The sequence below is a fragment of the Suricata suricatta genome, chromosome 6 (assembly GCF_006229205.1).
Source record: "Suricata suricatta isolate VVHF042 chromosome 6, meerkat_22Aug2017_6uvM2_HiC, whole genome shotgun sequence".
Taxonomy (NCBI): Eukaryota; Metazoa; Chordata; class Mammalia; order Carnivora; family Herpestidae; genus Suricata; species Suricata suricatta.
In genome coordinates this window covers 39,157,684-39,183,556 of record NC_043705.1, presented here as the reverse complement: position 1 = coordinate 39,183,556, position 25,873 = coordinate 39,157,684, and the positions used below count along the sequence as shown (strand labels likewise).

At 38.3% G+C, this 25,873-nt stretch overlaps 1 protein-coding gene across 3 annotated transcripts in view; it reads right to left on the bottom strand.

Annotated features, from left to right (window-relative positions):
• GPBP1 (GC-rich promoter binding protein 1) overlaps positions 1-25,873 on the bottom strand; it is a 76,525-nt gene that overhangs the window by 26,710 nt on the left and 23,942 nt on the right. For 2 of the 3 annotated variants that reach the window (XM_029942266.1, XM_029942267.1), the window contains exons 3-5: positions 21,203-21,322; positions 1,465-1,588; positions 1,112-1,335 (exon numbers count right to left, since the gene is read on the bottom strand). In XM_029942266.1, coding sequence (XP_029798126.1) covers positions 1,112-1,335; positions 1,465-1,588; positions 21,203-21,265 — 411 coding nt within the window. In that variant the 5' untranslated portion in view covers positions 21,266-21,322. Of the gene's footprint in view, positions 1-1,111; positions 1,336-1,464; positions 1,589-4,844; positions 4,893-21,202; positions 21,323-25,873 lie in introns of those variants that run through there. The other variant, XM_029942268.1, reaches the window with a different exon arrangement.

The following is a 25,873-nucleotide window of genomic DNA, read 5'->3' as shown; positions in this document are numbered from 1 at the left end:
AGGGCACCTGGGTGGCTCAGTTGGTTAAGCATCTGACTTCCGCTCAGGTCTTGTTCTCACAGTTTTATGAGTTCCAGTCCCACAGTGGGTAAGCGTGAGCCCCACTTCTCTCTCCCTCTGCCTCTTGCAGGATTCTCTCTCCCCCAGCCCACATCATTGACTTCTGTGGGCCACCTCTCACCACCCCCCTTGGGGGGAGTAGAGGGGGGGTGGAGGGGAGGAGAGGGAGGGAAGGAAGGAAGGAAAATTCTGTTTCTAACTAGTTCATATTTTTTAAGAATCGAGTTAACTTTTCTAATTGTATCTGACCTAAGCTAACAATTGGTTTGCCTTCCCTGACCACTAAGAAACTTTTGAATTAAGTAGATGAAAGACAAGGAGAACTATCCTGGAATTAACTTAAGAGTAATAATATATGAATAGAGGCGCCTGGGTGGCTCAGTCAGTTAAGTGTCTGACTTCAGCTCAGTCTGATCTGACCATTCATGAGTCTGAGCCCCACACTGGGCTGTGTGCTGACAACTCAGAGCCTAGAGACCGCTTCAGATTCTATGTCTCCCTCTCTCTGCATGTCCGCCACTCACACTGTGTGTGTGTGTCTCTCTCAAATATAAACAGTAAAAAAAATTTTATTATAAAAATAGGTAATATATGAATAATCAAGCATTACTTAAAAGAGACAATCTAAATAAAATGTACTGGTAAAATATTCTTTCCAAAAGCTTAAAAGCTTTTCAGAGATACTATGATGCACTTGCAAAAAAGCTACCCAGCTCAGCCATGGTTTCTCAGGGAAACTGTTCAGATTAAAGACATAAAATGACACAGATTTTGTATGGAAACCAATTTGACAATAAACTATTTTTTTAAAAAAGACAGATTTATCAAAAGTTTTTAGAAGATCATATGGTAAGAAACAAAAGTAGAAGGAGGGAGCGGAACTGAGGGAAGCAAGAATTATATAAACAAAGAGCCTCACAAAATGTTAAAGATTACAAATAACTGAACCTACCTATGTGCTTTCTATAGGTATGAACCACAGTGATAAAATCTCTTAAGAAAGCCTTGAGCTTGCAAAACCTCATTTGTATTAACTTTACAAGAAACTTACAAAATCCTCGGCCTCAAACTGTTTGCGTTCTCTCTTGTCTTCTTTCCTCCCTGTTTCATTGTCAGGTATGCTGTTTTCATGTAGTCCTTGACTTTTCCCAGAATGGAAAATACTGCTACGAGAACGGGAACTTCCACCATGGTATCCCCCTCGATGATTTATGTTTTCAGTACCATTTCTTCCATGCATCCGCCATCCATTTTTTTCTTTCCTTCCAAAATTACCTTATATAATAATGATAAGTAAGATAAATTCAAAGATGTGTCTGATTAAATAGTGAATCACAATCAAAACATTCTTAAAAGAACATGAAAAAAATGGTCCTTAAACTCTCATTCCTTAGCAAATTTTACCTCCATTAGGACGTCCAATACCAGAATCAAAGCCATCTGAAGAATTGTGTCGTCGACGATTTACATCATAACGATTTTCAGTCCATGAAAAATTTTCAGAATGCTTCTCAAAATTCAGTGACGACTAAAACAAATGATAAACACACGTGAACATACACATAAAACCTAAATATAACTTTAGAAACTAATAATAATCTGGCCTAAATTATTGCCAATAATTCTAAATGGTTAAGAACATTCTGTTATTTACTTTCTATGTCTTTGGTAACTGGTAACTTATTAAAAGATAGATTTCACTGTTGGTCTATTTTCTTTGTCTAATGGAAGCTATTTTGAAAGAGCTTAGAGAGGCGCCTGGGTGCCTCAGTCAGTTAAGCATCCAACTTCGGCTCAGGTCATGATCTCACAGTTCATGGGTTAGAGCCCCGCTTTGGGGGTCTGTGCTGACAGCTCAGAGCCTGGAGCCTGCTTTGGATTCTGTGTTTCCTTCTCCCTCTGCCCCTCCCTTACTCATGCTCTGCTTTTCTCGGTCTCAATAAGAAATAAACACAAAAAAAAAATTTTTTTTAAGGGGTGGGGGGAGAAAGCTTAACAACCACATCTACTTACCGAAAAACTTTAAAAGTAAAATACCATTGTAAGGGAAACAAGGCAAAATATAGTGCACTTCTCTTATATAACAAGATGTGACATTCTATATCCTACATTACTTGATTTAAATATAAACAGCTTAAGATTTTCTTCAACATCAGAAAGTTATGGGAAATGAAGCTAAAGTTCTATTTTAAGTTCTCCAGATTTATTTCCAAACTCCTCTCCCCCAAAATAAATATTTTTTTTAAAGTATCTTAATGTATAGAGGGGCCTGGTTGGCTCAGTGGGTAGATCATGCGACTCTAGATCTCAGGGTTGTGAGCTTGATCCCCACATTGGATAAGGAATACTTGTAACTTAAAAGTCTTGAAAAACATAATAATTTATTTAAGTTATTTTTTAAAATTAGGGATCTATAAAAACTATAAAAGGTCACAACTGTTTTTAAAGGTAGCTATTCTTCCCCAGCATTAACTCATTAATCTGATAAAATGACAATCAAAACTTCAATCCCCGTTTTTTTAATGTCCCGATCATTTCTCTGGGTCAAACTTATGTAACAACCATCTCCAGGACAATGAGCAGAGTACCTCAGTTGCAGTGTAAACCACTGCACATACTCGTCATTCCCTGGGGCCCTCCACATTGCCACTGTGGGACTTACTAGTGTCATTCCCCTACTGCCCTAGCTTCATCTTGATGCTGTTTATTGTGCCATGAAAGATAGTCCGTGATCATCTCAAGTCTTTCAGACAACATCCATGAAACAGTAACGGGCTCCCACGCTAGGCCTATAAGTCGGCGAAAACACAAACCCTTTACAGACCCTAACAGTTTTGGTGATGAAGGTGCAAAAATGACAGACCTAAAATTTTATGGAAAACATTAAAACAAGGGCCTCCCGGGAAGATTATGTAAGAGAAGATTCGATTCTGGCAACAACTGCTATCATCCAAGTGATAGGTGGAAGTAAGCATCCCTCAATGTTTAACAGCCAAATGATAAGGAGGAGACTTAAAACAAGGTAGCCCAACAGTGCCTTAGTTATAATTCTCGCATGAGTGGTAAAACAAAGGTTTTTGGGGATTTTCTGAAACTCTATTTGTCCTTTTTGCTGACACCATTTATTTCAGTTTTGGAGTTGCTTTGGCCAGCAGCCACAGCAATATTGCCTTCACTTGGGACTTCATAGTTATTTAAAAAAAACACTTCAGGGTTACAGTCTAACCTGAAGTGCATGTACAAAACTTCTTGGTCAGTGTCACTGTAGTGAGAAAAGGTGGGCCCCTATAACCCAATTTGACTGATTTTGGAGTTGGGAGGAAATTCAGCAGTAGGAAAGGAAAATTAAAGTGATCTTGCGGGTGGAGCCTTTGGGCCAATTCAATCCACTGCTATGTGTTGTGTTACAACTTAGTACTAATGTTACATACTTAAATGAAAATGTTCGTCTTCAATTCAGGGATACCACAGGGTGACAGATGATTTCTGTCCCCTTCCAGTTCATCTAGCAGAAACACTATAGCCTCCCAAAAGGGAAGGGAAAAAATTAAGAGATATAGTTGAAGATTTGATGGGTAGTGGAATACTGAGAGGCTATTTCCCTGTACAGAAGTGCCACGTACCTGACACACATATATCCCTTTTTTCAAGAGAATATGGCTCTTGCCCTACTGCTGAGCTCTTAAAGTGAACAACTCAAACTACGAACAAAAAAGGGGGCCCATTAGGGCTCTCGACCAAATGAAAAGTATTTGAGCATGCAGCTGACCTGACAACTGGGGCATTTGTTTTGCACAAAAAAGTGGCGACTACCCTTTACAGTGAGGCTTACTCCTCTCCCTGCCACCTTAACAAGTTCCTGGTTAAATAAGCCTCTCAAATCATAGCTCTAAATGCCCAGGTCTGGTTCAACTAGTTTAAGAGATGACAGTATCCATTGGGTGGCAGCAGCCATCCAGCCTTAACAACTCTGGAAGATCAAATGGATTAAGTGTCCTTTAGCACAAAGAGCTAAAATGAAAAGTAGAACCCTGGTCTTAGAGAAGCCTTAAAGACTAGACATTTTCTATTATTTTCTCTTGAACTGCTGCCATATGTCCAAGTCATCTGACCAATGACCTGGAAAACTAGAGACTGGAAGATTAAAGGTAATTTTTTGGAGTCACAAAATTAAACTATAGTTACTGCAGTTGGTGAGAGAATCTGAAATACTGAGATGCTCAGAGCTAGCATAAAGAACTAAAATGAGAATACTGCTTAACTCTGCAGCATTCTACCTAGATTCATTACCACACCAGACACGTAACCATCCATTACTGTACACTGGTCACAAAATAAACAACTTTTCTGATACATAAAGAAGCCATCTTTCCATGCTAGCCTGAGACTCCTGCCAACAGCTGATCTACTTCTGCTGTAAAGGAGGCCACATTACACAAGAGGAACTGAATCAAATCTTTGATCACTTCTTCAGGCTATCTACAGTGTTTCATCACTGTTGATATTTTTACAGGTTACAGTGTTGCTGTTGCAATCTGGCTAACTCTAACTCTGGTCATGCTATCAAGACTCTTGAAATAAACCCATGTCATGTTTTGGGTATTCTAGGCTACTAACATTTAATAATAGTACAACTTTTGTAGTAAAGTTCATCCTGCAATGGGTCAATATTCAAGTACTAGATGGAAACTCTACACCCCCTACTATCCATGGGCATTCAGTATTGTCAAGCAATACAACAGTCTCAACTTTCAACTCTGAACAATCTACAATTCTATACTTACACCTTAATGAGGTAACACTTTGGTCAATGAATGCAGCACACCCAAAAAGATCATCTCTTCTTAGCCATTTCCTAGGTAGTATTTAGGATTAAAAAATGAAGAGTTATGAGAGAATACAGACCTATTTTTAAAGTATCAGGATTCTGGGGGCACCTGTGTGTCTCTGTCAGTTGATCAATCAACTCTTCCTTTTGGCTCAGGTCATGGTATCACATGACAGTGGGAGGGATAGAGTCCCACATCAGGCTCTGCACTGACAGTGTGGATCCTACTTGGAATATTCTCTCATTCTCTCTCAAAAATAAATAAACTTTAAAAAATAAAATATCAGGATTTGCCCTGATTATCCCCTGACATGGCATTTCTTTCCCCTAAGAGAAACTGCAGGCCAAGCTACCTCTTCAGGATGATGCTCTGGACAAAACAGAAATCTAAGGAATTCAAAGAATCTGGTTTGGCCACCTGGAATCTCTTTTTGGAGGGAAATGGTCCTGTATCTGAAGACAGTGACCACTTGCTTGAGTACCTCATACTAAGTCCTCACTAGTGTCCAATGTGGACTATGGTGAGTCACTGCAATTATGTAAAAATACCCCTGCTCAACTCACATCCAACTCTTCAAAATAAAAAAAATTTGAATACAAGTAGGGCATTTTTCCTTAAGCAAAGTCAGGTATCCAAATGAAACACACAATTTCATGAGTGTAAAAGAAACAACCTTAGCATCTGTAGAAGGAACATCTTTGGCCCTACATGGTGAAGAATAATTAATGTTCTATCTCCTAGAAACAGCACCAATGCCTGAATTAAACAGAAACTGAGGAGAAAATACTGCCCCACTGCTAGATGTGTCATCCCTATTCATACTTCAAAATCAGAAAAACTCATGTGCCCAAAAACAATCCTTAAATATTCTCCTGTGACTGATGTCAATAGCAGCTCCTGAAAGTAAATGTGTAAAAAACATTTAAACCAGCACAACCTGGTTTCATTCTGACTGATAAAAAGTCATGATTCTCCCAACACATGAGGGGGTCTTCCGTTATGCCATATATGGCAAATAACTCTGAGAGCCGTTGTGACATAGTCCATGCTTCTTAACCTAACTAATGCAAGAGTAATCCAAAATAAGTTTAATAACAAATCCCTGACTAAAGTGAATTGTGCCCCTTCAACGTTTCTATGTGGGGGGAAATAAGCCACATGCCTTCTATTAATAGGAGTTGTTTTTTGTACCACCTATTATCCTTCTAATTGTAAGTTAATGACACCAAAAATCAGGTCAGTTTAAATTCTGAGTGGATTTTAATGGATAACACACTAGCCCTAGACCATACACTGCCTGGCTGAAAAATCACCTACTGTTCCGCTCTAGGACTTGTTCACAACCAGCCGAATCCTGGCCTACCTGGCTGTTTGGAATGTTAACAGCTGCCTTAATTAAATGCTACTAAACACAATTAAATGACGCTAGCCTCTATCAGATGACCAGAACGGTTTGATGAGTGGTACAATCATATGAAAATATAAGTTTGGCCAAGAATATGTAGAGGTGATTAGCTGGGACAGGCAATCCACCACGGACCATGAGCATTCCCTTCTGCTCTTAGTTGTATGCCAAGAATACAAGACTTTGAATGCTCTATGACATCAAGGTGATGTTTGCAATGAGTAACATATTAGGGATAATAGGTAACATCCTTCTCTGGGACAAAGAGCCAACACCAAGGGTAGCATCCACCTGGGCCCTTCCATGTCAACTACCAAAAGTTTTAGGGGGCATAAATAACCAGTGCCAATACCATGCCTATTCTACTCGTCGTTCTATTAAGTAATAAAGTTCTTGGTCACTGACTTGAATCTCATGCCTTCTGCCTACATCTACATTAACTTCCAAGTAGGATAAAACCCAGACCCTTCACAGACGGACATATAGTCAGCATAGTAACATAAGAATAAGAAATATAACAGGGAAAAAATAGAGAAATACAACTAATAGAACTAAAAAGACAGAAAACTATTTGTTTAAACGATTGCCTGTGTTTAAATATCCAGAAGATAACACAGAATAAGAATTAGAGTTGCTAGATACAATACTAGCATAAGATACAATAGATCTGTAACAAACAATAATAAAGCCTTCTAGGGGTGCCTAGGTGGCTCAGCTGGTTAAGTGTCCGACTTCAGCTCAGGTCATGATCTCATAGTCCATGGGTTCAAGCCCCACGTCGGGCTCTGTGCTGACAGCTCAGAGCCTGGAGCCTGCTTCAGATTCTGTGTCTCCCTTGCTCTCTGCCCCTCCCCAACTCACTGTGTCTCTGAAAATAAAGACATTAAAATATTTTAGTAAAATAATAAAGCCTTTTATTGTTTTTTTAATGTTTATTTATTTTTGAGAGAGTGCTGGGGGGCGCGCAAGAGGATCCAAAGTAGGTTCTGCAATGCATGGCTCAAACTCACCAACCGTGAGATCATGACCTGAATCCACGTCTGACTGGGACATTTAACAGAATGAGCCAGGCATCCCTTACCTATTTTTTAAGTAAGTTCTACACCCAGTGTGGGGTTTGAACTCACAACCCTAAGATTAAGAGTCACATGCTCTACTGACTGAGCCAGCCAGGCACCCCAGTAATAAAGCTTTTTAAAATACCATTTAAGGGAGCAGCAAGATGGCAGAGAAGGAGGGAGCTCTGTCGTCTCCACCCAACCACATCTAGAAAACTGAGAAGGGCCAAAGCCACTATATTCTGATCTTCAAAAACAGAAAGTGAACGCACAGAGTCCTTATAGATGACAGCCTCACGAATGCCTGAGACTACCTCAAGAAGCAAGCGAAAGTACACCTGGGGGAGAGTCCCAAATACCACTGAGCAGGGAAATAAAATAATCAAAGGCACAAGAGAAACCAAGAGACACTATTAAAAGAACACTTCCTGAAACAACAGGCCCTGGACAGTCAATAAGCCTCCTTTAATACAACAATATTAACAGGTACACAGTGCATAAGGAGCTTTTAAAACTGGTGAGACAGAAAGCTAGCCAAAATGAAACGAAAGAACTCCCCTCTAAAGAAATTCAAGGAAGAAATCACAGTCACAGAACTGCTCAAAACAGATATAAACAACATAAGTGAACAAGAATTTAGAACAACTGTCATAAAACTAATTGCTGGGCTTGAAAAAAACCATCAGAAAAGCTACTGATACACAGACTAGGGACCTTCAAAATAGCAGTGACAAGTTAAAAAAACAAAAAGGCTATAAATGAGGTGCAAAATAAAATGTTGGCAGCCACTTCACGGACTGAAGAAGCAGGGAGGAGAATAGGTACATTAGAAGACACAGTTATAGCAAAAGAGGAAGCCAAAAAAAAGACAAAGAAATTTATCCAGGAGCAGGAAAGGAGAACTTGAGACCTGAGTGATACAATCAAACGAACAATATCCGTACAATAGGAGTTCCTGAAGAGGAAGAAAAAGGTCCTGAAGGGGTGCTTGAACAAATTACAGCAGAGAACTTCCCAAATCTGAAGAAGGAAAAAGACATAGAACTCCCCTAAGACATAACTTGGACCGACCTTCAGCACGACATAGCATAGTGAAACTGGCAAAACATAAAGAAAAAAAGAGAGACTTCTGAAAGCAGCTAGGGATAAAAGTGGCCTAACATAAAAAAGGAAACCTATCAGAGTGGTTACGGATCTATCCACTGAAACGTGGCAGGCCACAAAGGAACGACAGGAAATCTTCAATGTGATGAACAGGAAAAATATGCAATCAAGAATCCTTTATCCAGCGAGCCTGTCATTCAAAATAGGAGAGATAAAGGTGCTCCCAAATAAACAAAAATTGAGAGAATTCATCACCACCAAACCAGCCCTACAAGAAATCCTAAGAGGGACTCTATGAGGGAAATGTAGCAAGGAATACAAGGTACCAGAGATATCACTACAAACATGAACCCTACAGGGAACACAATGAATCTAAACCCACATTTTTCAATAATAACACTGAATATAAATGGACTGAATGCTCCAATCAAACGACACAGGGCAGCAGAATGGATAAAAAGCCAAAAGCCACCTATTTGCTGTCTACAAAAGACACATCTTAGACCTGAAGACTGAAAGTAAGGGGATGGAGAAATATCTATCATGTGACTGGAGGTCAAAAGACAGCCAGAGTAGCCATACTTATATCAGACAAACTGGACTTTAAAGTAAAAGCAGTAACAAAAGATGAAGAAGGGCATTATATAATAATTACAGGGTCTCTCCATCAAGAAGAGCTAACAATTATAAACAACTATGCATCGAATTTGGGAGCACCCAAATACATAAAACAACTAATCACTAACAGAAACAGTCTTATTGATAAGAATATGCTTATCACAAGGGATTTTAATACAACACTGACAGCAATGTATAGGTCACCCAGACAGAAAATCATTAGAAACAATGGACCTGAACGGCACTTCGGAACAGATATATTTAGAACTCTGCATCCTGAAGCTAGGAATTCACTTTCTTCTCAAGTGCACATGGCACATTCTCCAAGACTGACCACATACTGGGGCAAAAAGCAGCCTTCCATAAATACAAAAGAATAGCGATCATACCATGCACACTATCAGATCACAATGCTATGAAACTTGAAATCAATCACAGGGAAAAGTGTGGAAAAGCTCCAAAAATGTGGAGGTTAAAAACCACCCTACTAAAGAATGAATGGGCCAATCAGGCAGTTAGAGAAGAAATTTAAAAATTTTTGGAAACAAACAAAAATGAAAATACAACAATCCAAACTCTCTGGGACACAGGAAAGGCAGTTCTAAGAGTAAAGTACATTGCAATCCAGGCCTATTTCACCAAACTAGAAAAAGCCCAAATTCAAAATCTAACAGCGCGCCTAAGGAAACTAGAAGAGGAGCATAAAGAGCACCCCAAGCCCAGCGGAAGAGGAGAAATAATAAAGATCCGGGCAGAAATAAACAATATAGAATCCAAAATAGCAAACAGATTGATGAAACCAAAAGTTGGTTTTTGGAAAAAAATAAACAAAATTGATAAACCTCTAGCCAGGCTCCTCAGAAAGAAAAGGGAACACCCAAATAGACAAAATCATGAATGAAAATTACAACTGATCCCTCAGAAATACAAGCAATCATCAGAGATTACTATGAAAAATTATATGCCAACAAACTGGACAATCTAGAAGAAATGGACAAATTCCTAAACATACATGCACTTCCAAAATTCAAACGGGAAGAGAGAGAAAATCTGAACAGACCCATAACCAGTGAAGAAATCGAATCAGTTATCAATAATCTCTCAACGAACAAGAGCCCAGGGCCAGAAGGCTTCCCAGGGGAATTCTACCAGACACTGAAAGCAGAATCAACACCCATCCTTCTCAAGCTATTCCAAAAAATAAAAATAGAAGGAAAACTTCCGAACTCGTTCTATGAAGCCACCATCTCTCTGATTCCCAAGCCAGACAGACCCAACAACAAAAAAATATATCTACAGGCCAATATCCCTAATAAATACAGATGCAAAAATACTCCACAAGATACTAGCAAATCGAAGTCAACAACATATAGAAAGAACTATCCATCATGATCAAGTGGGGTTCATTTCTGGGTTACAGGGCTGGTTCAGTATTGGCAAAGCCATCAATGTGATACATCATGTTAACAACAGAAAAGATAAAAACCATATGATCCTGCCCATAGATACAAAAGAAGCATCTGACAAAATACAACATCCCTTCTTAATCAAAAACCTCGAGAAAGTCAGGATAGAAGGAACTTACTTAACCTTGTCTGAGGAAATCCTCAGCATTCCACAGCCTGCTGACCCAGACCTGATCACGGCCAACAGCCCACATCCCTCCTGCAGACTGTCCCCGTCCCCCCCCAGCCATTCCTGTTTTAATGGAGTAGAAGTCCATGTGTGTAACTGCCCACCTGGCACTCCAGTCCTATTTTAGCCCTACGGCTCCAAATGGATAAACATTCAATAAAATGACCATGATTTGGGGGAGGGGAAGGGAGAAGGAACTTACTTAAACCCCACAGCTAATATCATCCTCAATGGGAAAAAACTGAGAGCTTTCCCCGAGTCAGGAACACGATAAAGATGTCCACTCTCACCACGGTTATTCAACATAGTGCTGGAAGTCTTAGTATCAGCAATCAGACAACAAAAGGAAATAAAAGGCATCAGAATTGGCAAAGAAGAAGTCAAACTTTCTTTCCTTTTCCACAGATGACGTGATGCTTTACATGGAAAACCCGAATGACTCCACCAGAAGTCTTTTAGAACTGATCCATGAATTCAGCAAAGTCGCAGGGTACAAAATCAATGTACAAAAATCAGATGCATTTTTATACAATAATGAAGCAACAGAAAGAGAAATCAAGAAACTGACCCCATTCACAATTGCAGAAAAAATCATAAATTACCCAGGAATAAACCTAACCAAAGATGTAAAAGACCTGTATGATGAAAACTATAAAAAGCTTATTAAAGAAATTGAAGACACAAAGAAATGGAAAAACATTCTGTGCTCATGGATCAGAAGTAGAAACATTGTGAAAATGTCATTGTTACCTAAAGCAATCTACACATTCAATGCAATCCCCATCAAATTTGCACCAACATTCTTCTCAAAGCTAGAACATACTATCCTAAAATTTGTATGGAACCACAAAAGACCCCAAATAGCCAAGTAATATTGAAGAAGAAACCCAAAACGGGAGGCATCACAATCCCAGACTTTAGCCTCTATTACAGAGCTGTCATCATCAAGACAGTATGGTATTGGCACAAAAACAGATACATAGACCAATGGAATAGAATAGAGAGCCCAAAACTGAACCCACAAATGTACGGCCAATTAATCTTTGACAAAGCAGGAAAGAGTATCCAATGGGGAAAAAGACAGCCTCTTCAACAGGTGGTGATGGGAGAACTGGACAGCAACATGCAGAAGAATGAAAGAGACCACTCTCTTACACCGTACACACAAATAAACTCAATGGATGAAGGACCTGAATATGAGACAGGAAACCATCAAAACCCTAGAGGAGAAAGCAGGAAACAAGCAGGTCAAGCTCCTTGACCTCTATCCAGCAATTTCCTACTAGACACATCCCCAAAGGCAAGGGAATCAAGAACAAAAATGAACTACTGGGACCTCATCAAGATAAAAAGCTTCTGCAATGCAAAGGAAACAATGAAAAAAACTAAAAGGCAACCAACAGAATGGGAAAAGAGTTGCAAATGACGTATCAGATAAAGGGACGGTATCCAAAATCTATAAGGAAGTCACCAAAATCCACACTCGAAAAACAAATAATCCAGTGAAGAAATGGGCAGAAGACATGAACAGACACTTCTCCAAAGAGGACATCCAGATGGCCAATAGGCACATGAAACGATGCTCAGCATCACTCATCATCAGGGAAATACAAATCAAAACCACACTGAGATACCACCTCACATTGGTCAGAGTGGCTAAAATGAACAAATCAAGAGACTACAGATGCTGGTGAGGATGTGGAGAAATGGGCACCCTCCTCCACGGTTGGTGGGAATGTAAACTAGTACAGCCGCTCTAGAACACAGTATGGACATTCTTCAAAAAACTATCAATAGAACTCCCCTATGACTTAGCAATAGCACTGCTGGGGATCTACCCAAGGGATACAGAAGTGCAGACACAAAGGGACACATGGACCCCAATGTTCATAGCGGCACTTTCTACAATAGCCACAACATGGAAAGATCCTAAATGTCCATCAACCGATGAATGAATAGAGAAGATGTGGTATATATACACAATGGAGTACTACAATGGCAATGAGAAAGAATGAAATCTGACCATTTGTAGCAAAGTGGATGAACCTCAAGGGTGTCATGCTAAGCGAAATAAGTCAGGCAGAGAAGGACATATACCGTATGTTGTCGCTCATAGGTCTATCAGGAGAAACCTAAAAGGGGATCAAGGGAAGGGGAAGGGGGGAAAGAAAGTTCGGGAGAGGAAGAGAGATAAATCATGAGAGACTCCTGAATACTGAAAACAAACTGAGGGCTGAAGAGGGAGAAGGAAAGGGGATGAGGAGTGATGGTCATGGAAGGAAGCACTTGTGGGGAAGAGCACTGGGTGTTATATGGAAACCAATGTGGCAATAAACTATTATTTAAAAAATAGATAAAATACCATTTAATATAGCAACAAGTACTATGTAATACTTGAATATACCTAATATATGCAAAATTACAAAAACTGGTAATTTAAAAACACTAAAGATGACATATATGTATATACATACATAATATACACATACATACGTGTAATGATGGATTTTATCCTAAAATAAGAAAAAAAAAGCAACCCAAAAGAAGTAACAAATGACTCAAAGAGGCATTTCATAGAAATGTAACTCCTTGTCCAAGAAACAGTAAAAGATTGGCACAATAGTTAACTGTGATAATCTAACCAAGTTTTGGCAAGAATTTAAAGACAATAGTTATACAGAGCACACATGAGTATAAATCACTACACCACACCAAAAAGGGATGTGGCAATATCTAACGAAGTTCCTGCAATTTTTCTTCTGTAAGGTGGAACCTTCTATTGAACCTGTGGTCCACAGAGAAGGTGAAATCACCATCACTTTGAAGACTGTTGAAATTAGGGCCTCATCCAAGAACTAATGAAATCAGAGTCTGCAGTTCAATAAAATTGCCAAGTTACTTTCTTATCCATTAGAAGTGTGAGCATTGCAGTGACCTAAAAAATTGTTATCCATGTGTACAAGACCATATTACAAGGGCATTCTGATGGAGTTATTTCTCTCAGTAGCCAAAAGTTATGTTATAAACAATCTAAACTTAAATGGACCAATGAAATGTAGTACAAAGACACAAAATAGGACACCATATAGAGTTTTAAGATAATTAAACTAAATCTGCAGATATCAACATGGGAGGAAATTTTTCAAAAATATAACAAAATGTAAAAGACGCAGACATATAAACGATAATCACTAATAAAAAAAACATGTAACAATACTATTTGACATTCACATATGTAGTTATAAAAACATGCACTGAGAATACTTGGGGATAATGATGACAAAGGTCTGTGAAGAAATCCAACAGTGGACTTCACTATATACCTAATGCCTTACTTCCAAAAGAAACAAAAGCTGATATAGCATAATGTTAAGAAAGGACTATCATTAGTTTTTAATAAGTATTCATTTATTATCTATACCTCTTTGTATGCTCGACTATTAAAATATTCTACTCTAGTTTTTTTTTTTTAATATTTATTTATTTTTTAAGAGAGAGAATGAGACAGAGCATGAGCCGGGAAGGTCAGAGAAAGGAGACACAGAATCTGAAGCAGGCTCCAGGCTCTGAGCAAGCATTCAGCACAGAGCCCGACGCAGGGCTCGAACCCACCAACCATGAATGAGATGATGGCCTGAGCCGAAGTCGGATGCCCAACCAACTGAGCCACTCAGGTGCCCCCTAGTTTTTTAAATTCATTTTTTATTTGAAAAAAACTTTTAGTGTTTATTTTTGAGAGACAGAGACAGAGCGAGAGTGGAGAAGGGGCAGAGAGAGATGGAGACACAGCATCTGAAGCAGGCTCCAAGCTCTGAGGTGTCAGCAAAGAGCCTGACGCAGGGCTTGAACTCATGAAGCGGGGCTTGAACTGCAAGATCATGACTTGGGCCAACATTAGATGCTTAACCGACAGAGCCACCTAGGAACCCCTCTACGTGGTTTTTTAAAACTTATCAAAACATGATGTACTTAATTGTTAAAACACAACATGGTACACTTGAAGTTAACATAACACTACATGTTAACTAAACAGCAATTAAAATAAACTTTAAAAGAATTATGAAAACAGGCTATAGGAAAATATTTGCTGTATGTGGCAAATTCCCCAATGTGAAAAAGATATTACAAATCACTAAGAAATAGATTGCATGAATAGCAGTTTGTTTTTTTCAACAACGACTGCATGGACAAGAGGGAGGGGGCAGGGGGTAGAGAGAAAGAGAGAGAGAGAGAGAGAGAGAGAGAGAGAGAGAGAGAGAGAGAGAGAATGAATCCCAAGCATGATCTGTGCTGTCAGCAAAGCCAAAACCCAAGACTAAATCCCCCAACCGTGGGATCATGACCTGAACAGAAATCATGTTGATGGTCAACCCAGAGCAGGGTGCCCCCAAACAAGCAGTTCTTAAGAAACTGTTCATTAACACCAAAATATGCTCAACCATAGTTAAACAAATGCAAATCAAAAGAATCAAGTATTATTTTACATCTAATTTCACAGAATGTGAAAACATCCAGTGCTGCCAAAACTGAGAACACTAGCCCCTCCCCATAGAATTTGAAAGCAATTATACATTACCAACCAAAATGTACAAACCCTCTGATCCACTGATTATATCACAAAATTCACCCCATAAATATATTCTAGAGATGCCTAAACTTGCAGCTTAGTCCATTAATATGTAAACTGATTAAGTAATCCATGTATATCTACTCAATAAAAGAGTACATAGCCACTCAAAGTTTGATCTATATGTACGGATCATAAAAAGATAGTTGGAAAGGCCATCTCTGAAGCAAAGAAAATTTCATTTATCCAAACCAGGATAAAAAGATACCCTGGTGTAGGGGCACCTGGCTGGTTCAGTTGGTTAAGTGTCTGATTCTTGGTTTTGGCTCAGGCCACAATCCTACAGTTCAGTGTGTGGGACTAACCCCTGCATTGGGCTCTGCACTGACAGCATGGAACCTGCTAGGTATTCTCTCTTTCTCTCTCTCAACCCCTCCAGCCCCGGCCCATCTCCCTCTCAAAATAAACTTGAAAAATATATATACATTCTGATGTCTGCATAAAAGCATTCTAGTATTTGACTGCACTTTGGAGCACATACTCATCTCTCTCAACTTCAGTTCCCTCATATAAAAAGAATTTACTGCCTATGATTTTTATTACCATTCAAATAATGTTCTATAGTCATTAGCATATAATGACTCAAAACAAGACATTATAATACCTATAATAAGGAAGAGACCATCTCTATCCCTTTACCTTTTACATACTGTGTATCTTTTTCTCAACTCCTTTAAAAAGTTAATTTAGCAATTTTTTCTTAGATATTCACAATATGAGTTTACAAAAACTCTACATAGTAAACAAGAAGTTTCAATGAACTCCCTCTACCAGTCTGACTGAACTTTCTGATCCTCTCTTAGCCTAAACTTCCAATAGACATTTCCAGTGCAAGTCAACATTGTTTATTTTATTAAAAGAAGTTTTAGTAAGGGTGTCTGGGTGCCTCAGTGGGTTAAATGTCCAACTCTTGATTTCAGATCAGGTCATGATCGCAAAGTTCCTGGGTTTAAGCCCGAGTCAGGCTTCATATTGACAGCACAGAGTCTGGTTGGGATTCTGTCTCCTCTCTGTCCCTATGCTCCCTCAGGCTTGCTCTCTTTCTCTCAAAAATAAACATAAAAATAAAAAGTTTTGGTAAATATTAAATCAATATTTCTAAGTTGCTGCCATAAAACAATCCAAAATGCACTAATGTTAGGGGGCTTAGGTGGCTCTGTCAGTTAAGCATCCGACTTCAGCTCAGGTCGTGATCTCACAGTCCATGGGTTTGAGCCCTGCACTGGGCTCTGTGCTGACAGCTCAGAGCCTGGAGCCTGCTCAGATTCTGTGTTTCCCAAACTCTCTGCCCCTCCCCCGCTCGTTCTCTGCTCTCTCAAAATAAAGACATTAAAAAAACATTTTAAAAAATTGTTCTTAAAAATGCACTAATGATACACACTCTACCAACTGAAATAACTACAGAATATTGAATACAAACATGAATGTGTATTAACTGCGGTGGAATGTCACAACAGGTTTATGTTGCTTTTTAGACTCTATTTTCTTATTTCCTACCACCTATTTACTCTTTTAGTATCACACCCCTGGAATCTTTCTTCTTTTTAAATTGTTTTTTTAAGTGTAATTATTTGAGACAGAGAGGGAGGGTGGGGGGGAGAGAGATTTCCAAGCAGGCTCCAAGCCAATCACAGGGCCCATGATGGGCTCAATATCATCAATGGTGAGATCATGACCTGAGCTGAAATCAAGAGCTGCTTAACCATTTAGCTGAGCTACCCAGGCACCTTCACCCCTATAGTTTGTTAAAGGAACGTCCACACCCAATGTGGGGCTGGGACTGAGGACCCCAAGATCAAGATTTACACTCTCTTTGAATGAGACAGCCAGGTGCCCCCGGCTGGAAAATCTTCCATTTTCTAACAATACTATAAAAAAAATACCTCAGCATCCTATTATAGGGATCATTTTATCATCCTTCCTAGATTAAGATAACTGGAAGGAGAAGATTCTAATCCAAAGAGTTGTCCAAAATTTTCTAGTATCTACAACTATTTCAGTTCAGTACTACTTCAGTAATAAAAATGTTATTCTTTAAAATGAAACTCAGGACCTACTGATGATAATACCAGTAAAAATCTACATTTTTTTTAATGGAATCAAAGAGAACAGAAAACCACAAGAGAAAATATTAGTGCACCACAGGTATATTGACTTTTGTTTTCATTTTACTTGTGTGTATACAAAAACATTTTGTAAAATTTACTTATTGGGTCCTACTTAACAGTTCAAGTCAAAGCCCTAAGCCAGATATACAATTAAGCACATGCAGTTAAAAATTTCACCACATGATGGGGCTAAAATTCTACAAAACCTCAGGAAACAGCCAAAATGCACTTCTAAAAACATTTTCACTTTTTATTACAAGTCCTCTATCATCCTTTAAAACAAGAAATAAATAAAAGAATTCCATTACATTGAAGTAAAGAAACTCAGAGAAAATTAATGTCTGTTCCACTTATTTAATAGAAGGTTAAAAGGGCTCTGGAAGAAAACAAGTTAATTATAAATGAGAATCCATAAATAGCAATTTTGAGACATGAAAGGATATGATGGAAGGTTTAAGAAGTTATTACTAAAATTCTGTGTTTGTCAAAATCACCCTGAGTAAGGTCTAAACAAATAATTGCAACTACTGCTGGTTAAGAGTTCAAATACTATCTTCTGTGGGTAGCTCAGAACAAATTAGAATTGAGATTTAGAACAGGCAATCCCAATTCTCAAAATCACCAATATTATTCATGAAGACCTATATCCAAAAAGGGTCAGATTTAGGAAAGCAGTAAGGATTTCACCACATATAATCTTATATTAACATCTGAACAAAGACAAAAATTAGTCTCAATCTTTTTCTAAGCACTGCGTGTTGAATTTAAGTAATGAATCAATGAATTCTACTTTTGAAACCAATACTGTACTTTATGTTAAATAGCTATAATTCAAATAAAAAATAAATGAAAGTTTAAAATAAATAAATAAAAAAGAATTACAGATTAAAATGACAGACCATGGGCAGCGCCTGGGTGGCTCAGTCAGTTAAGCATATGACTCGACTTCAGTTCAGGTCAGGTGAGTTGGAGTCCACATGGGCTCTGCACCGTTAGTGCAGTACTTTGGATTCATTCTCTCTCTCTCCCCCATTCTCTTTGCCCTCTCTGCCTGTCTGCCTCCCTCTCTCGTTCTATCATTCTCTCAAAATAAATGAATATACTTAAAAAATTTCAGGGGCACCAGGGTGATTCAGTCAGTTGAGTGTTCAACTTTGGCTCATGTCTTATCTCTCAGTTCATGAGTTCCAGCTCCACGCTGGGCTCTGTGCTGAAAGATCAGAGCCTAGGGCCTCCATCAGATTCTTTCTGTCTCTGTCTCTCTCTGTCTCTCTCTCTCTCTCTCTGCACCTCCCCTGCTTGCACTCAGTCTCTCTCTCTCAAAAATAAGTAAACCATCTAAAAAAATTATTTTTTAAATACGGGTACCTGTATGGTTCAATCAGTTAAGCACTGTACTCTTGATTTCAGCTCAGGTTATGATCTCATGATTGTGAGACTGAGCCCTGTGCTGGGCTCTGACAGTGTGATGCCTACTTGAGAGTCTCTCTTCCCCCCTCTCTTTCTGACTCCCCCCGACCCCAGCTCACATTGTCTCTCTCAAAGTAAATAAACTTTAAAAAATTTGTTTTTAATAATAAATAACACAGCAGAACATAACAGTTATGTGTTAAAGGAATAATTTTGATTTAAAAAATATTCTCAAACTTTTTAATGTTTTGTAACTAACTTTCCAGGTGCTCGTAATTTTTATCAATTGGCTTGAAAATGAAAACAAGTCTTACACCTATTTCAGATAAAGTAAACAAAAAAGAAAAAAGAAAGGTGAGGAGCAGTAAACTTTTATGTATTTAAGGCTATGAAGTAGGCACAAATTAAGAATGACCCTTAAATGGCTAGGTAAAAGCAGCTGGGTTTAACAGGGTGAGGAGCAAACCACAGAGACCTACACCTAAGAGGAAAGGGAAACAGAGAATCTATAATTAAGAAGTAATCTCAGGGGTCTCTGGGTGGCTCAGTAGGTTAAGCATTCCGACTCTGATTGAAACAGGTCATGATCTTGCGGTTTGTGTGTTCAAGCCCCGTGTAGGGGTCTGTGCTGATAGCTCAGAGCCTGGAGCCTGCTTTGGATTCTGTGTCTCCTCTCTCACCTCTCCTTTGCTCATGCTCTGTCTCTCTTTCAAAAATAAACAAGTGTTCTCAGTAGCTTAATCAATAGAACTCTCCAATCTCAAATCCCATTTTATGGGCTATGAAATGAGATGTTTAATCATTTGACAGCATTCCAAAATAGGTACTATGTAAAGAAACAGACTAGGAAATGCATCCTGGATTGTACTCTAGGCTCACAGTATTTGTATGAACAACAGGCAACTCAATTAACCTTCCAGAGAATCTGTACAAAATTATGAGCCAAAACTATGGACCAATTATTATGATCTGACATATCCTAAGAAATGACTCTCCAAATTATAAAATTGTTCCCCTAAGAGCTGTCTGTACCTCAAAAGATCCTAGATGAACACTTTAGCATGGGAGAGTATGATTAACAGGCAAAAGATGATTAAGACTCTATTTCTTTGCATTACGGAAAAAACAAAGTCAAAGACAACTATAACGCCAGACAGATTGATTTTAATCAATTCCAAGATCTCTCTCTTACCTAGGAAATTTTTAAGTGTTTATTTTTGAGAGAAAGAGCACAAGCACACACACAGGGGAGGGACAGAGAAAGAGGGAGAAAGAGGATCAGAAGCAGGTTCAGTGCTGACAGCAAACACCCTGATGTAGGGCTCAAATTCAGGAACCATGAGATCATGACCTAAGCCAGAATCAGACACTTGACTGAGCCACCCAGGCACCACACTTAGGAAGTCTTTAAGTAGAAGACAACTGCAATGTCATGCAAGTCTTATTCCAACTATTCTGTTTGGGTTTTTAAGTAAAATGAACATTTCTTAGATTACGGAGGCCTGATCTATAACAGTTTTCATCACTCCTGAAATTTTAGGGCTGTGTGATTCAAATTCTTATGTATCTGAAAAGGTCTTCCTGTTACATTGAAAGACTTCAAAGTCCTCAAATTTTTCTTAAGAATAGTATAGATAGGGAGCCCTGGGTGGCTTAGTAGGTTAAGTAATCCAACTTTGGCTTAGGTCATAATCTCATGGCTCGGGAGTTGGAGCCCAGCGTTGGGCTCTGTGCTGACAGCTTAGAGCCTGGAGCCTTTTTCAGATTCTGTGTCTCCCTCTCTCTCTGCCCCGGACCTGCTCATGTTGTCTGTCTCACTCTCCCTCTCAAAATAAACATTAAAAAAAAAAATTTTTTTTTAAGAATGAAGGTAAGATGCAAAAGTAAAGTTCAATGTATCCAACCAGTTTGAATTAAAATGTGTGAGGGATGCCTGGGTGACTGAGTCAGTTAAGCACCTGTCTCCTGATTTTGATTTCTAATTATCTTGATTGCGGGTTTGTGGGATAGAGCTCTGAGTGGGGCTGTGTACTGACAGCACCAGGTCTGCTTGGGATTCTCTCTCCCTCCCTTGCACATGCACGAACATGCTCTCTCTCAAACAAACTTTAAAAGAATAAAATAAAACATGTGCAACTTTGACTAGCATAAAAGACAACCAAAGTAAATGAAACAAGTATGGTGATGATGTACTGGAACTGACAGATTCAACATGAAATAATTTAGATGGTAACACAAAAAATTTTCTCCTGAAAAATATTAAGGCTTCACATTTTAGCTACCTTTGTGTAGAACACGAACAAATGAGAGGCACACAAAAAGACAAACAGAAATGCAAGGAAGAGTACCTTTGTTGATGATGGTGGAGTAGGAAAATTAAGCCAGGCTGGAGCAAAGTCATGCTGCGCCATTTAGGTCCAGTCTCTCCAACTCAGTGAAACAAGGCTTCAACACCTCATGGCAAGTCCCTGTCATATAAAAATGGAAGGAAATTAGACCTGGAGCTCCTTGCCAAATTTATCTTATTATGCTCTATCTCTTCTGAGTAACAAACCACTGTAAGATCCCAATTATAATTAAATTCTTAAACAGGCAAAAATACAGTAACAAAAACTAGATCAGAGGAGTGGGGGGTGAGGACCTGAGGGGTAGGTGTATGACTGCAACAGGAAGGAGGAAGTTTTTGAGGTAATAGGGTTTTTACCTTGATTGTGGTTATACAAATGTATTCATCTATCAAAAATCAAATCATACACTTATAATATTGGCCAACTTCACTGTAAGTACAGTTTACCTCAGTAAACTTTATTTTTTTAAAAATTACAATGGTCTGATCACAAATAGACTACACATCAAGTGTCTCTAGATGTGACACATTAGGATGCACAACAATACCTATATTCTTGCTCCCACCCCAGCCAGATGTAATCTGACATCTGATCTAACTACCAACTTTCAAGAAGTTAAACACAGAGGAAAAAGTTAAAGGACATCTGAGGGAAATAATCCAGCAAATCCAGGATCACAGGATAGCAGACACATCAAATGATCTGGGTCATCCCCCCCCACCTACAAACAAATTGCTTCCAAAATGCAGATAATCAAACACAACATGTGGGCCTTAGATCCTTACTCAAACCAACCAACCTTTAAAGAATGAATATTATGAATCAAAAATTTAAACATGAACTGAATATTAAATGACATTAAGAAATTATTTGTCAATTTAGACATAATACTGGAGAGTGTGACGGTGGTATATAAAGGAAAGACTGAAGACTATTAAATTGATCCATTTGGAATCTGCTTTAAAATCAGCTTTAGTGACATCCAGGTGGCTTAGTCAGGCATCCCGATTCTTGCTGTAGCCTCAGGTCATGATCTCACAGTTCCTGAGACAGAGCCCTAAAGTCGGGATCTGGGTGGACAGAGAGGATGCTGTGTAGGATTTTCTCTCTCTTTGGGCAGAGAGGAGGCTGCTTGGGATTCTCTCTTTCTCTTTCCCCTCTGCTCAGACATGAGCACTGTCTCTCTCTCAAAATAAACATTAAAAAAATGTGCTTTAAAAACCACATAATGCTCAACAAGGGTATAGTTGAAAAAAGGCTGTGCGTGTTTATAAATGCTAGTACAAGGAGGTGTATAAATACTTCTTCCCTAGTTACAGATATATTTGAAAATTTCCATAATTAAAATGGCTTTTTAAAAACCAATCATCACAAAAGTCACCTTAAATCTTAAATATTTTAGGAGCTACAGCTTTTCTGCACTCTAAATTTAACGTGGTTTTTTTGTTTTTTTTTTTTTTTAATTTAACGTTTTAAGTGCCTCTATCAACTCCATCAGTCAAAGTTTCAAGTTGCTAGCCCAATCTAAACAGTAAATTCATAGTGTTTTTTTTTTTTTTTTAAAGTAAGGCAGAAGCCAACTGGGCAACTGTACTCATTATAAAACTTAGACTACCAGTCAATGAATCAATCAAGTTTTTTAATGCATCACCAAGGTCTGAGTTTACTAATGACCGATGTTTTATGTTTATAGTTGCATAATCTCAAAAGTGAAATTTTAAAAAACAAAATAATCAATACCATTGTTAATTTTCCTTTTTCCAAATTCTTTCAAATGTAATTTCTATGGCAGAATCCTTTAGTCACACCAACTTGCGAAAATACTTTTAAAAAAAGATTCTCAAATATTACAGAAACATTTCATTTTTACCATCCCAAACAGTAGGGATTTTAAAAAAGGTTGAGTGGCCAGATACAAGAAACAGATAAAAATGGTTATCTCACTTGATGAAAATGTTCAAATGCGAAACGCTTATATGAGCCGTGAGCCTAATGTGGAAAAACCTTGATAAAACCTGAAAAATCTGAGACAAATTCCAGTAATACATTTATGAAGCAAAAGGAAGAGTATATCTAATCAAAATGAACTACATAAAAATTCAAGCATTCTAGTAAAGTCTAATTCTACTACCATCTTACACTACATTTTGAAGTCTTGAAATTAAAAAGAAAACGTAAGTTGTTTTTGGATGTATAAAGGATTTTCATTATCTACTTTGACATGAAGATACATACTAAGCTGGTTTGTGATGTTTGTGACAGGATGTTATTTTTCCAACAACTTTTTGTTGGAAACTCTTAAAATTAGTTTCAATAACTAAATTGTACTGAAAAATTGTTTTTATGCTTTATAACAAAAATTCACAGGGAACTGGAAGAAAACATAAAGTGACCAATAATTTAAACAATCTTCAAGTAATAACTTTATAGGCTAAAAAGAATCCCTAGGTGGCAAACCACTAATATTAACTATTCATTTCTGCAATATCTTTAAATGTGATCTGAACCTAGTTTTGAAAGAATCAAGTATGCATAGCTAATGGCAGAAGTTTTCATGTTCTGAAAAAAAGGTAAAGAACACTTAGTTAATATTAAAGCATTTACAGTGTGTTAAAAAAAAAAAAAACCATGATATGTCACCCCAAATAAGCCACTTTAACATTTCGAGCTGAAGGCATTTTAGTTCCTGAAATCCCTTATTGATCTAAAATCAGATCCTCTCAAAAGAATTTAGGAGTCTGCTCCCCTGGAGCAACTCTTCTCCTCTACAAAGACAGACAGACAGACAGACACACACACACACACACACACACACACACACAAAGAAACAGTACCACACCCAGATATTGCCACAAACTATTATTTCTTCCATCAATTTTCCTAAGGGGCCATTTACCTATCTTTCCCAAGTCATCCTGTTTTTCCATTAGTGGACTTTCTCCCCTACCTCTCTCCCCCCAACGGAATTAGGTAAAGAGTTAGGAAATTCTAAACGTTCCTAAATTACTACCTAGTGGGAGAACACTCTAATAATTAACTTCTATGTTTTCTCTTGTTAACCCATCTTTTGTCGGTCTAATAGCCTGAGCCCCAAACCAGGGAACTTAGGAGAATACAAGAAATTTTACTCCCTTACCTGTATAAAGGCAAATTAAACTTTCAAAAGTACTACCCTATCATTTTCTTTTAACCTCACTTCGTGCCATCTGAATTCAATCTTACTTTCCATGCATAATACTGGAGCCGAATTCTGCCCTCACAAATTCCCATATCCAAGTTTTAACTCCCTAACCTCAGAATGTAACCGTATTTGGAGATAAAGGCTTTAATCAAATGATTAATTAAATGAGGGTGTTAGGATGGGTTCCATTCCAATTCTCTGTGCCCTTGCTTTAAGAGGAGGAAATTTGGACACAGTGAGAGACACCAGGTTTACACAGAAGAGAGACCATGTGAAGAAGCAACAAGAGGGTAGTCATCTGCAAACTAAGGAAAGAGGTCTCAGAGGAAAACAACCCTCTTGGCATCTTGATCTTGGACTTTAAGCTTCCAAAACTGTGAGAAAATAAGTTTAGTTAAGACACTCAGTTTGTGTTATTTTGTTATAGCTCCCCTAGGAAATGTTAACAGGAAACCAAAGGCCCAAACTGGAGTCACTTATGCTAAGCTCCACACCAACAAACCAAGACATTAATATGTAACCTGACTCTGCTCTCAGACCCTCCCAGAAATCAAATCTTACTTAGCTGGTCAGTCTGGAATTTCCTGGTCAGCACTAGTGAGGTAATCACCTGAAAAGACCTCTTCCATTCCCTAATGAAATATAAGGTAGTCCATTTTCTCCCTGTCCCTGGCCTCTTCTGCCTATAAAAGCATGCCATTTTGTATAGCTTCTAGGAGCTCTTTTCTATTTGACAGATGAGATGGCAATCTATTCATGAAACTCTAAAAAAAATTAATTTGATCTTTAAATTACTATGATGGATTCTTAACACAAACTAATACAAACAATATCAGAAATATGCTAATCAAAAATGTTTCTATATAACTAATACTTACAGGAAACTGCTGGGGTGGCAGTGTGCAAATCAACAGTCCTTTTAACGCCCCAGTAATCCCGGGTTGTTAGAGGAGTTTTCCACCAGATACGTTAGAAGGTCTGATGGGCCAATATGGACATAAACAATTAAGATTTTTAGGGGCACCTGGGTGGCTCAGTCCATTGAGTGTCTGACTTCGGCTCTGGTCATGATCTCACGGTTCGTGGGTTTGAGCCCCTGTCGGGCTCTATGCTGACCACTTGCTCAGAGCCTGGAGCCTGCTTCAAATTCTGTGTCTCCCTCTCTTTGTCCCTCCCCTGTTCACTCTCTCTCAAAAATAAATAAATGTAAAAAAATTTTTTTTATATTTTTAAATGCTGATGGCATGAAAATACTAATTTCTAATTTCAACCAACTTAAAACGTTCTCAGGAATAAATGCCTTAAGTCTAAAAGATCGAATACAAAAAAAATCCCCAGGGGAAAGCTGGCTCTGAAAAAACTCTAATTGACTAATTGAAATACTGTACATTTGTAAGTGTATGCACCATACTTAAAAATCACTGATTAACTACATATCCAAAAGGGAGTTCTTCAGACTGAAAAATGCACTTGGGCAAAAAGTACACAAA